Below are 12,689 nucleotides of genomic sequence, written 5' to 3'. Positions count from 1 at the left end.
ACCTACAAACCATTGCTTAAGTTTGAATCCAGGTAGTGATCCCATGAAAGTCACTCTCAAGTTCCGAAGGATCTGAGAATGTCCACTGAATGACCAGCTGAAAATGAACTTGTGTCTGTGTATGAGCAGCACCAATGGATTTTACCATCCAGGGTGCTTCATGCTCTTCGTTTCTATGAATGTTTCATAGGAAAAAAACAACAACAACAACAACTACATGGCTAATGTAATGAGCATGCTGTGTAGGGTCGGTATTGTGAAGATCAAATAAAACCATGTGTGGTGATATTTTGTGCACCCTAATAAACTTTGCCTGAAGATCAGAGGGCAGAACAAACCACTAGATTAAACACAGAGGTCAGACAGTGGTGGCACACACACCTTTCATCCTAGCACTCAGGAGGTGAGTTCAAAGCCACCCTGGACCACATGACACTGACTCATTCTAGGAGAGAAACAGAGCCAGGCAGTGGTGGCACACACCTTTAATCCAGTACTTGGAAAGCACACATGCCTTTAATGGCTGGGTTGAAAAGATGTGTGTGTGTGTGTGTGTGTGTGTGTGTGTGTGTGTGTGTGTGTGTGTAGACAGGAACTAGAAGTCGTTTCAGCTGAAGAAGCTCATTCACCTAGAGGCCTATCAGCTGAGGCTTTTTCAGGCTGAGGAGTCCCAGAGATAAGACGTGGCAGTGGCTTGTTCCTTTGTCTCTCTGATCTTTCAGCATTTACCCCAATATCTGTTTTTGGGTTTTCTTCTTTTTAATTAAAAGACCTTTCAGAAATTTGAGCAACAGTCATGACCATAGAAAACCTCTGAGGAATACAAAATTTTCGACAGAGGAATAAGGGTGTCACTGTTATAAAAATGGCAGTGTACAGGTGCCATGTGTGACATGTCTCAGCAGACCAGACTATTGTGTAACTCAAAATACCTATTTATCTCGCCAGTGGGCACACCTGTAGCTTGTGAATGAGCTACCTTCTCCTAGGCCTGAGCTATAGAACTGATCAATATTAGTAATTCCACATTTAACGTCTTGTTTTACTGACTTATTTTTGGGCCATGGCTTTCTTAGTCTTGTGGTTTACATTTCTGTTATGACTTTCTCTTTGACAAGAACTGATAGTGTTGTGGTGAACAGCTGATGGCCCTGTAATTTGCATGTCATGGTCCACACAGTGTCACGTGACTTCCCTGATCGCTAAGATACATGGACCCCGGTGTTTTCAATGATTTTCCCCAAGGTATTTTCAGCTTTGACGCTGTGTGCTGCAGGGAGAAGGTTAGGGAAGCAGACAAACATCTTGGCAGGCAGACAGATAGGGAAAGACAGACAGCAAACTCCTAGAACTTCTTCATCACCTAGAATCAAACCCCCTCCCCTCCATGGGTAGGAACCCCCGTTCTGGCTGACCTGGGTTTCTCTCAGTTTGCTTGAAGCCATAAACCTGTCAACCATCCTCCCCCTTTTAAGCTGACCAGTTGAAAAAGATGGGAAGACCAGGACCCCACCCCACCCCGGCCGCTTGGAGCGTTCTGAGAATCTGCACTTGTGGGGAGTCGCCCCTCTGTGGGTGCGAGAGTACTTCTGCAGTTTTAACCACGGTTGCTGCCTGCGCCGCTGGAGATTCTTCCTGCCCTTCCATTTCCATAACTGGCCGAGAAAACGAGTCTAGTCAAGACCCCTATACAGGGTACTAGTTAGAGACAGGCAGCTGAGTTCAGAACCCCTAGACCCTCAGTTGAGAACTCACTTGTCCTGAGCTGCACGTACCCAGAAAAGCACAGCAAGAGCTGAGAACGAATGAAATGACCGACTTTTCTCTAAAAGGGGTTGGATGAAAATCGACCACACTTTCTTGATTGGACTATTTCACGTTTGGAAGGGCGAGGTAGGAGACCCCCTGTAGCCGCTGCTACATTCTGAGAGAAAACCAGGATAGAGGAAAAGCACGCAAGAAGGCCCTCGCGGGCGAAAGGCAAACATTGGCTTGACCCTTCGCTGTGGAAGTTAACTGACAACAGGAAGGAAGCTATTAACCCCGCTCCTCTCCTCCTCTCGCCCTGGTGACAGCCAACAACTCCTCCTCCCAGGCAGAGACCTTGGAGCAAAAAATGCAAAGGAGCTCCTGGCTGCCTCAACTCTGCGCGCTTCTCCCCGGGGGTGGAAGAGGGAAGAGAGGAGGGCGCCGCCTGAAGCCAAGTTCAGCCGGTGTGTGACTCGAGCCCGAACGTTCAGAAGAGATTCCCGGGACTCCAGCATCCTCCCGCTGGCCGCGCAAGGCAGGCACCACCCCGTCGATAAGCTTGATTCTCCCCTTCTCGCCCCAAGTTTGAGTGCGGTCCGCAGGTGGTGCAAACGCCCCAGCTCTCCGGCGCCCCCTGCTGGCGAGAGGGAAGGCGGCCGCGGCCGCGCAGCCTCTGGACACAGCGCTGGGAGAGAGCTCCGGCGCCGAGAAGCCGCCGCGAGCTTCCCCGATGGTGCCGCCGCCTCCTCCGTGCCGGGGAGGAGCAGCCAAGGGGCAGCTGGGCAAGAGCCTGGGGCCGCTGCTGCTACTCCTGGCGCTGGGACACACGTGGACCTACCGAGAGGAGCCAGAGGACCGCGACAGGTAAGGGCCACCTGCCCCAGCGGAGGACGCGCTGGGGGCGCTCAGGGCTGGCTGGCGGGGTGCAGACTGTCCCAAGTGGCGGACCCACAGATCCCTGCTCTCTGAGGCACCAGCAGGGTGTTTAGCTGACCCAGGTGACTTCCATCTCTTGCGGGAACCGCCTCGGCGCTCCCAGCTGTGGGTTGGGCGCTGGGTGCCCTCCGCCCGGCTTTCCCGCCGCGCTCCGGTGCCAACTTCTTTGGCTTTTCTAGTCACTTGGGACTGGGGTCGCCCCGTTCTGGGAAGCTCTCCGGGCTCATTCCTGCTGCTGAGGCCGCCCGGGGACCAGTAGCAGCCGGTGCGTCTGGACGCAGAGCCCAGCGCGTCCTGCTCTCCACTCTGCCTCTGACCTTCAACGGAGTTTCCTCTCCAACTTTTTTTCCCCCATAGAGAAGTGTGCTCGGAAAACAAGATCGCCACGACCAAATACCCGTGTCTTAAGTCTTCGGGCGAGCTCACCACGTGCTTCAGGTAAAGCTGGGGCCCTGCCGAGTCTGGAGGGACAGGCGCCCCTGTCAAGCAGGGCTTTGGAGACGCGCTGGTGGAGCCCGGGCTGTGCCTGTGCCCGGGTGGGGGTGCTGCAGGGTGCTGCGCTCCTCCTCAGTGTTCATGGACCAGAGCAAAGCCGAGCAACTGAGTTTGCAACCAGTGTGTGCCGGAAGAGCTGAGAACATGTACCGTTCCGCGAAAAAACTTGCATGGTAGAGGTTGGAGTGAAGCAGTTTGCGAGTTGATGAGAGTGGATTGGAGTGTGGGTGTAAACTTAATGGAGAGGAATGGCTTCCTTCTCTTCTGAGTTTTGTTTTGAAAATACAGCCGGCAACAAGGAAACACTTGGCAGTTAGTTGTCTTGCTTTTGACCTTGTGTTGGGACAGAGTGTACCACTGTCACGGTCTCTGTGGGCAAAGTCGTCGCGGGGAGGATTGTGGGTAGATGGGACGGTTGCCTTGAATGAAAACAAACGTCAAGATTATTGAGACTCAAGACCAGCAGTGATCTTTAAGAAAACATGTTGTATGGATCTATAGGGGGTTGGGGGATGATTGGCAGCCACTTGGGGTCTTGTTAAAAGGAAGCACGCATAGGGCCAGGGAATGCCGTTTTTAAAATGCTTCCCAGGTGATTCCCTGTGCAACCGGGAACAAGAACAGGTGGCTCCTGTCCCCAAAGGAGAGGACCAAGGTTCTCTACTTGAAGCCTTTTGGAACTGAGGAGTGACTTGCTTCTTGCATCGTTGAATTCTTGACTTCTGCACCAGTCTCTCACAGGATGGAGATGACACATATCCCTAAATGTTTATTGTTGTCTGATTTTTTTTAAAGACGCTATGCAAGGCACTGGGGTTAGCACACTTATACCAGCCTGAGAAACAACTTGGGGGGTACAAAATAAAACAAATCCCAGAAATGAACTCAAAGAAGAGTTTGTCTTCACTATCCTGTGGCCAACCAGCTAATCCCAATGATTTCTATGTAGGGAACTTTCTTCCCCACACGCAAGGCTCAGATGTGAAGTGCTCCCACGGGCAGGTTGATTGTGTTATACGGAAGTTGTATTGTGCTTTCAGATTAGCTCTTGGCAGTAAGGATGGATTGATGTCAGCTGCAACACCTATGTGAGCTCCAGAAGGGGCTACCTGCTCCTGCGCAGGAGAGCCGAACGGTAGCCTAGATGTGAGGAACATACTCAGCCGGCAGGCAGAGACGTTGGGAGATGCACTGGGTGAGCAAGGTCATCCAGCTGGTGAAATGACTTGGTAGTACCGGCTGCGGAGCTGCATGCCTGGTTCCAGGCCTATGCTTCATCCACGTGACCACACTATTTCCTAGGACATGTTGTTTTCCTATCACTGCTGTATAAAGCTTCTAATTGAACATGGACCGTGTTCCTGAGATGGTTTGCTCGTTTGTTTAGTCCCTAAAGGTCAGGCGTCACATAAATCAGTGACAGTTACAGAACGCATGTCAGGCTTTCAGAAACCATCAGTGCCTGATTATTCTATTTGTTACGCTCCATTTTTGCCAACTCTTCCAGATTTCTTAAAGTAGTGTGGTATTCCGATTACCCTGTCTCATTCAGAGGCATTAGCAGCGTGTCTTGGCCCGTGTGTTCTCACTAACCAGTTACCCAGTGAAACAGCCTGTTGGACCCACAGCTCTACCAAGAAAAAGAATATTTTAATCTGTATGATGGGAAGGGTTCTTTCAGCTTGAGAAAGTGACATCAGTCCCCCAGTACGCTAATAGAAGTGTTGCTGTTTTAGTTTTTTATAGCCCAGTCTAGCCTCGAACTCAAGATCTTACTGCCCATCCAAAGTGTTGGCATTGAGGGGTGACCCCCAATACTATGCCTGGCTGGTCAGTTTATAAACTTATTCATTTCTTTATGGAAGTCATGAGTTCTGTGCGTATTCTGTTAGCTTTATACTATTTTTATTTTGTTTTGCTGTTTGGGACAGGGTCTCTCACTCAGTAGCTCAGGCTGGCCTCTGGCTTCATACTCATGCTATCCTCTTCCAGCCTGCTGGGGTGTGTGTGTGGTACTATAGCCAGACAGTTTAATACTTAAAGTTGGTTGATCGTTGCCTCGCTGGTTCTTGAGCTTCAAGAATGGCAGAGTGCTGGGAGACCCTGCGTGGCCCTGTAGTGCCTTTCTCTTAGTGTTGCCCACCAATTCTCATGGCATTGCCTGGGCATTGGGTAGACGACCAGACCCTCCTGAGATCAACTGGATCTGTGTCTTCATGAGATGTGTGTTGAAGTCTGAGGAACACCACATAAAACCCAGGGTCTTCAAACCCCAGATGTGGTATAAACCCTTTTGCTAAATCCTCAGAAGCATGGAGGCCTCTGGGGTTGAGCAAGCAGCTTTCAGCATGTCATCCTAAAAGGAGAGCCATCACCACTTCATGAGGAGAAAGCACCCTCCTCTGGGGCTTCTCTCAAGCTATAAGCGCCGTGGCATCTGTTGGGAAACAGCTTCAGAGCTGGGAAAATACCACCGTCTCCCAGATGTCCAGTGAACGATTTTTAGCACATGAAAGGATTCAGAACTCGCTAAAGGGATTTTTTTTTTTCAAAAGGTCATTGTTGGCGTGGGGAGTAGATCTGAATATATGTAAAATGAACAGAGTGGGAGATAAACCTGCTTCATCACTGTGAAATTTAGAGAAGAGGTGGGTTCAGAATAGTTTTTGTCCTGGACACCCGTGTGTTTTATGACTTCACCTAAGCAGCTCTTCTCTGGTTTTCAGCATCTGATGTCAGCTATTAAATAACAATAGTTGGAAGACTTAACTTTAGACTTGGCACGATTCTGTGAATGTTGTTTACATTGTCTCTGATGCAGAGAGCCAACTGGAGCATTTCTATTATCTCTGTTCTGTAAAGTGGGAACAAAATAATCAGAGGGATTGAGTGTCGTGCCCAAGCTCTCACAGCGGACACACACAAGCACCATGATTTGAACTCAGGTTTGTCTGACTTCTAAGCCCTGGACTCTTTCATTATCTAAGAAAATCCTACTGGTTGGGTGAATGTTCTAGATCCAGGGGTGGAAAGAGGAAGACAAAACTCAGATGGCTGGACATTTCAGACAGTTCAGGAGAGCACAGATACCAACAGTGACCTTGGTCATCCTTTGGAGCCATTGCCCTTGAGGTCTGTTTCAGACAGTTGAGTTTAAATAATCAATTTAATTGATTATTTAAATAATCATATACAAAATGGGTTCATACATGTATAGCTTTCCTTCCTTATCTCAATCTTGGGTCCAGGTCTCTAGAATTTTGGCTGTAAACATGCATACTGCCAAGTACCCAAAGTTTAAACACTGTTTCCATGAGTACCAGTGACATTTTAATGAGTCTCAAGCCAGCATGATAATTAGCACAGGGCATTCTCTTACCAGTAGTTAAGATATCAGAGCCGGGGTATGATTTATCTGAAGTAAGGATTCATGACAGCCAAGGCAAGCATATTAAACAGGCACAGAAAGCCATTATGGCATTACCCTTCTGGAACTATCATTATCACCCCCCACCTCCGCCGCAAGTGATTTTGCTTTTTCAAGCCATGCAGTTACAATAGAAGGCTTGTTTATCTTTCTTTTATTGTGTCTTACATCAGTAAAATGAAGTGTTAAAATGTATATATATAAACAACCCAGCTTTTATTGGGTGAGGCTATGCCTAAAAAACATGAACTGTTTTGATTCTCTGGACAAAAGATTTACATATCTATTAAGAACTTAGATCCCTTCTAGAGGATGTTTGCCTATAAAAGAATAAAATACACATAGTCTACGGGCTCGATTTTGGAGAAAAGCCCCTTGTGATGGAGCCAGTACCTAGCGGCTACGATGGAATCCAAAGCTGTGTGGTTCACACAGTAATAACGACGGGACAAGATAGCAGCTAGGAATGACTTCTCGGGCAAGTGCAGACTGGACCTGGCTTTTCAAGGTGGCTCTTTACCGTAGACTGTTTTAGTGAACACAGTTGGGAAAACCACCTGTGATTTTGGTCTCAGCTCCCCGAGTCTCCAAACAGAGAAGTGATACAGATGCCCCGCCCCCACACAGCTGCCCTATCTGTGCCTTCTCATTGGGGAGTGCTCTAGCTTAAGGTGGCTCATGTTCCCACGGGAAAAAGACGCGGGATGTGCAGAAACTTCCAATGTCGTTGAAGATAGTACAACTATGTCGCCAAACCCTGTGGGAACATGGAGGTTCATGTGATATTTCTGCAGATGTGTTTACTTAGAACTTGTAGGACAAGAGGACCACTTAATTAGGCTAAGACCGAGGGGTTGACAATCCTGGGCTTTTGGCTGAGGATGCTTCTGAGGGGAGGCTGCAGAGAGAGCATTGTCCTGGCAGGTTGCCGATTTCCCATTGAGGGCTTTGGCAATGTCAGAACACACACAGTCACAAACTCCTTGCTCCTCTCTGAATCTCAGTTCTAGTCTTTCATTTTTTTTTTTTTTTTGACCTTGAACCCGCTTCTTAAGATCCAGGCTTTCGTTTTCTCCATTGGCCTCTGAGGCTCACATTAACGATGTTTGGAGTTGGCTGTGAGCACTGTAAATGAGTTCGCATGTGTGATGTGCTTTGAGAAGTTCAAGATGCTGTGAGGGACGTGCTGAGTCAGCATCACTTCCCGTCACCCCTGCACCTCAAGTGAGGCATGGGGGTGGCTTCCAGACGTTGTGCAGTGGACAGTCACTGACTTCTGTGAATGGAGATTTTAAAAAAATATGTGGTATTTTTTTATTCTTGATTTCATGTCCTTTGACCAAAATTTATGGTGTCTTCATTAACTGGGGCTTATTATCAAGTTCTGGAGGATAACGAAGAGCAAAGCTGAGAGACTGTACTGTTCTGGGGAGTCCCCAGGATACTCCCACACTTGGCAGTGGGATTTTATTTGGTAACTATGGCGTCTGGGAAAACCCAGTAGAGATTTTTTGAACATAAACCTAGATCCGACACACCAGTGACTGGTCTCTACTGGTCAGCATGCCATGTTTCTAGATTCTTCTCCAAGTGTAGGGTAACCCAGAAATCTAGTGGTTTGGGATGACACTGAGTATCTTTATATGTTGAGGTCTCCCCCATGACCATTGAAGTTTCTCTGCTTATCGCTGCTGAGTGGTGGACATCAGAGCCAGGTTGAATTGGATGCTGATTTCATTTTCGAAGACAAGAGGAATTTGCTTTTTGCCCAGGGCCATGAATGGTGGTCATTGCAGAAATAAGACTTGAGATCCTTAGTTGGGTCCCCCTCCCCTTTTTCTGTTTCTTCCCTCTGCTGCCTCTAGCCTATGGCTTGCATAGCTTGGGGAATGGGAAGCAGAGCAGCTCTGAGAATGAATGACTGCGTCTCATTCAGGACACATGAGTCACCTTTCAGGAAGCATGCTTTCAGAGCCATCCATGAGCCATCATTATAAGGGAGGAAATGGGAAATAGTAAAGAGCAAAACTGAGAAAGAGCAGACCGGGGCCTGAATCACATCCAGGGAAGACAGTCTCCCTTTCTGTGTGAGGCTTTCTCTAGCGCTAGAATGTCAGCCCTCAGGCCATGGATCATCTGTTCTCTTACTCACAGCCATGACCTCACAGGTTCGCTCCATACTTGGAAAAGAGTGCTCGACCCATATACATTTGTTAAATGACCAAGTGAATGATTGTCAAGGTGAGAAGGCAAAGACAAAATTTGATTTAAATGTGTTAAGCATTTTAGGATTTCTGTTGTCACTCATGTATGTGTCCTGTGTCCTCTAAAAGCTGAGCAAGGGGCTGGTAAGACGGCCCAGTAGGCAAATATGACTGCTGCCCGCCCCAATGGCCTGAGTTCGATTATTGGGACCCACATAGTATGAGAGAACCAACTCCTGCAAGTTGTTCTCTGTCAACCACACATGTGTTGTAACATAAGCACGCCCCACACATGTACACAGTATAAAAAAATTAAAGCCGGGCGGTGGTGGCACATGCCTTTAATCCCAGCACTCGGGAGGCAGAGGCAGGTGGATCTCTGTGAGTTCGAGGCCAGCCTGGGCTACAGAGCGAGATCCAGGAAAGGTGCAAAGCTACACAGAGAAACCCTGTCTTGAAAAAACCAAAAAAAAAAAAAAAAAAAAAAAAAAAAAATTTATAAAAGCTGAGAAACGGGAAAATGGTTTTGTTTCATTTAATCTTTTTAAGCGGGTCCCATTGTTTTATTTAGCTCAGGCTGGCCTTGAACTCTTCATCTTCCTAACCTCTGCCTCCCAAGCTCTGGAATTACAGGTGTGTTGCACCAAACCTAATAGGAAGGCTGCTGTAGAATGAAGATTAATTGCTCCTTTGATGTGATACTTCCAGCCAGACCTGCTTCTCTGTCCTTGCCCGAGTGGTGTAGATATGCTGGATTCTGGTAGTTACAGTCTGGTTCTCCAACTGGCTAAGCTGAATGACACCCAAAGATGACACGTGGACTCCTGCCCACACTTTGAAGCAGACAATGACTTGAAGGGAAGGGAGGCAGTTTTGAGAGGCCCTTTCCTTCTCACAGGAAGAGAGGAGGCAAAGGTGAGTGGGGAACGGTGGCCAAACTGAGATTCTGTATCACTTTTCATGCCTCCTCGGCTCTCAATTGAACTAGCCAGCCTCATGGCTACGCTTTCATTGCTGTGTCCTTGGAGATCCGATCGACTGACTACCGGTTGTCGATTGTCACTGAAATGGTAGTTTCCTGGCTTCCTGTGTGTGGTTCACATCACTTCATCTTTTCTAAATGAAGTTGGGGCAGCGCGCCCTCTTTATTCTAGCCGCTGTGTTCTCTCAGGAGAAGGTTTTCATTTCACGGTTTCCACATCCATGTTCAGCTTCCCTAGATCTTCTGCTTCCTGCTCAGCTGGACCGGGATGCCCTCGTGAATGAGAGAGGCTGCGGCATTGTTAGGGCTGTGTTGTGGGGCTGAGAACAAAGCTCTCATTCTGTTCCCCTCTCGCTCCTTTATTTCGGGGATGAGAAAGCAAACAGCTCTAACATCTGCAACTCCTCTTGTGCCAAGTTCGGTCCCCTGCCCCCATGAATCTATTTGCTAATTTTACAGTCTTACACTTTTCATTTAGTCAGCACATGTCTGTTGGGGGCTTATAATGTGCCAAGCTTCGTTCTATGCATGTAAAATACGTTTGAAAGGAGCAGACAAACTTCTGTTCTGCTGCGAGTTACGGATTTTCATTTATCCTCAGGGAAGGGCATTTTCATGTATTTTTGGTGCACCTATGAGTAATGTCACATTTCCAGGACTAATATCTTTAAGTTTCTTGTAGCCAAGATGTATCTTTTCAGAAAAACAGCAACAAATAAAAAAGCCCATGAGGCTCCAAGCAGAGACATGAAAATCCATTGAATGGTGGTGATCAAACCTGGTTGGTTTCTTCCTCTCTGTCCCGCCCGAAGTTAGCATGCACTACAAGTTTCTTGTCTCTAAAAATTATAAAAATGGGAAGACTAATTCAGGGCCAAGAGACTGACAGGTATATGGCAGCATCCGGATTGTCCAGCTTGGGGTAAATCAGTACATTGTTACTTTGTCCATTAGGGTGAAACCCAGGCTAGACTCAGGTATGTCCAACCTGCAGCCTGCAGGCCACGTTTGAACAGGGATGGCTTGAATTTGGCTCAACCTTTTCCTTTTTCTAAACTACATTGTACAGGTCTCAGCACAAACTTTGCAGATGATGTCATTTCACAGTGTCAGAAGTTGGGGCCTAATAGGTCTTCTCGCTGCACCCATTTGATTTCAGGACCTAGGAACACATACATTCTTAACCTGTACATACGTTCACATCTGTTTTCTTCTCCGCAATTGTGGGATGATCCGTGTCTCCCATTGGGAAGGAAGTGTCCATCCTTAGTTCCCTGTAACTCAATCTGCAAGCCTTTGTGGCTGATCTAAGGGAGGCTGGTGGGGTAACAGGTGGAGTTTTCTGTGTGTGTAGAACCTAGTTTAGGGGTTTGGCATACACCCGAGATTGGCAAATAGCTCATGGATTGTTTTTGTACTGTTGGTAATCTAAGAATTACCAACAATTTTTTGTGTTTAATTTTTTAATTTTTGAGATTATATATAATTACATTTCTCTCTTCCTTTTCCTCCCTTCAAGCCCTCCCACACACTTCTCTGTATTCTTCTTCACATTCATGGCCTCCATTTTCACTAATTGTTATTACACACACTCTCTTCTCTTCTCTGTCTCTCTCTCTGTGTTTCTCTCTGTGTCTCTGTCTCTGTCTCTGTCTCTCTCTCCTTAATATAACTTGCCTAGACATATAATATTACTTGTATGTAAGTTTTCAGAGCTGACCATTTATCACTAGATGACTAATTGGTGTGCTCTTCTCTGAGGTGGACCACCTCTCCCGTTCCTACCTTTCCTCGATTGCCTTAATCCTTTGTTAAGCATAGAGGCCTCATGGGCTGGCTTTCCCTAGTCCAATTTGTCATCCTTGTTCAGCTCATGTTTGGGCAGTCATATTGGTGGGACTTTATGGATGCAGTTTCTGATATTACTAGGAGACGCAATCTCACAGCAGACTCTCCGATCCTCTGGTTCTTACAGTCTTTCTGCTCCATTTCCCGCAATGACCCCTGAGCCTCAGATGTGGGAATGTTTTGTAGATGTATCCATTGGCACTGGGCTCCACAACTCTATATTTTGATTGTGTGGTTTTCTTTAGTGGTCTCTGTCTGTTGCAATGAGAAGTTTCCTTGATGAAGGGCTGAAAAGTACATTTGTCTGTGGGCATAAAGAAAAAATGTTTATAGATTATTATTAGGGATTATGCTAGTTTAGTAAATTAGAGGTTGTGGATTTTCCTTCAACGACCATAATTTCACTAGCCTTGAGTAATTATCTAGGTTTCCAGTACCAGGAATGATTTCCCTCTTGTTGATTGGGTCTTAAGTCCAATTAGAGAGCTTTTGGTTACTGCTTGCCACTACTGTACCCTTAGGTTATCATGACATGCTGGTCATTGATGAGGTTGATAGACATCATAGCTGGGTAGGCCTGTTGGTTGCCTCCCTCTTTGGAAGCTTGCATGGTGATTTCTGGTACCATGAAAGCTAGTCTTTAGAGATGCGGTGTGGAAGTTAGTTCCAGCTCAGGGAACTCTGGTTCTGTTTCTGAAGTGTGCGGTGTCTTCTGCAATGGGGACTTAACCTTCCACCTCTTAGGAGTAACCAAGGGCAACAGAAATAGGCTATATATTTTAGGAGTCTCTTTGACAGCCCTGGCCAAAAAAAATCAAGAGGCTTCTCATGTCTGGTATTGGGGGCTTTTTTAGGTGGTCTTTGGCACTTGGAGGGAGGACAGCCCAGAGAGGAAAGTTCATTAAACTAGATATGTGTATTTATGCACAGAATTATGTGCATTATAGTTTTTGAGAGGCAAATAGTTAATAGTATGATTCCATGTGGCCTTTCAGACATCCTTATTGTTATTTTATCCACCTCCTCCTCTTTACATATTTATTTCCCC

The 12,689-nt window shown here is 46.9% G+C and overlaps 1 protein-coding gene across 1 annotated transcript in view; it reads left to right on the top strand.

Annotated features, from left to right (window-relative positions):
- Positions 1 to 1,508: 1,508 nt before the first annotated feature.
- Positions 1,509 to 12,689, top strand: part of Ccbe1 (collagen and calcium binding EGF domains 1) — a 248,035-nt gene continuing 236,854 nt past the window's right edge. Inside the window, exons 1-2 of the mRNA XM_028860372.2 lie at positions 1,509 to 2,613; positions 3,043 to 3,123. Of these exons, the coding sequence (XP_028716205.1) occupies positions 2,480 to 2,613; positions 3,043 to 3,123 (215 nt within the window). The 5' untranslated portion in view covers positions 1,509 to 2,479. The remainder of the gene's footprint in view (positions 2,614 to 3,042; positions 3,124 to 12,689) is intronic.

The sequence above is a fragment of the Peromyscus leucopus genome, chromosome 19 (assembly GCF_004664715.2).
Source record: "Peromyscus leucopus breed LL Stock chromosome 19, UCI_PerLeu_2.1, whole genome shotgun sequence".
Taxonomy (NCBI): Eukaryota; Metazoa; Chordata; class Mammalia; order Rodentia; family Cricetidae; genus Peromyscus; species Peromyscus leucopus.
The sequence above is the reverse complement of the archived record's forward strand: the minus strand, read 5'-3'. Positions and strand labels throughout refer to the sequence as shown.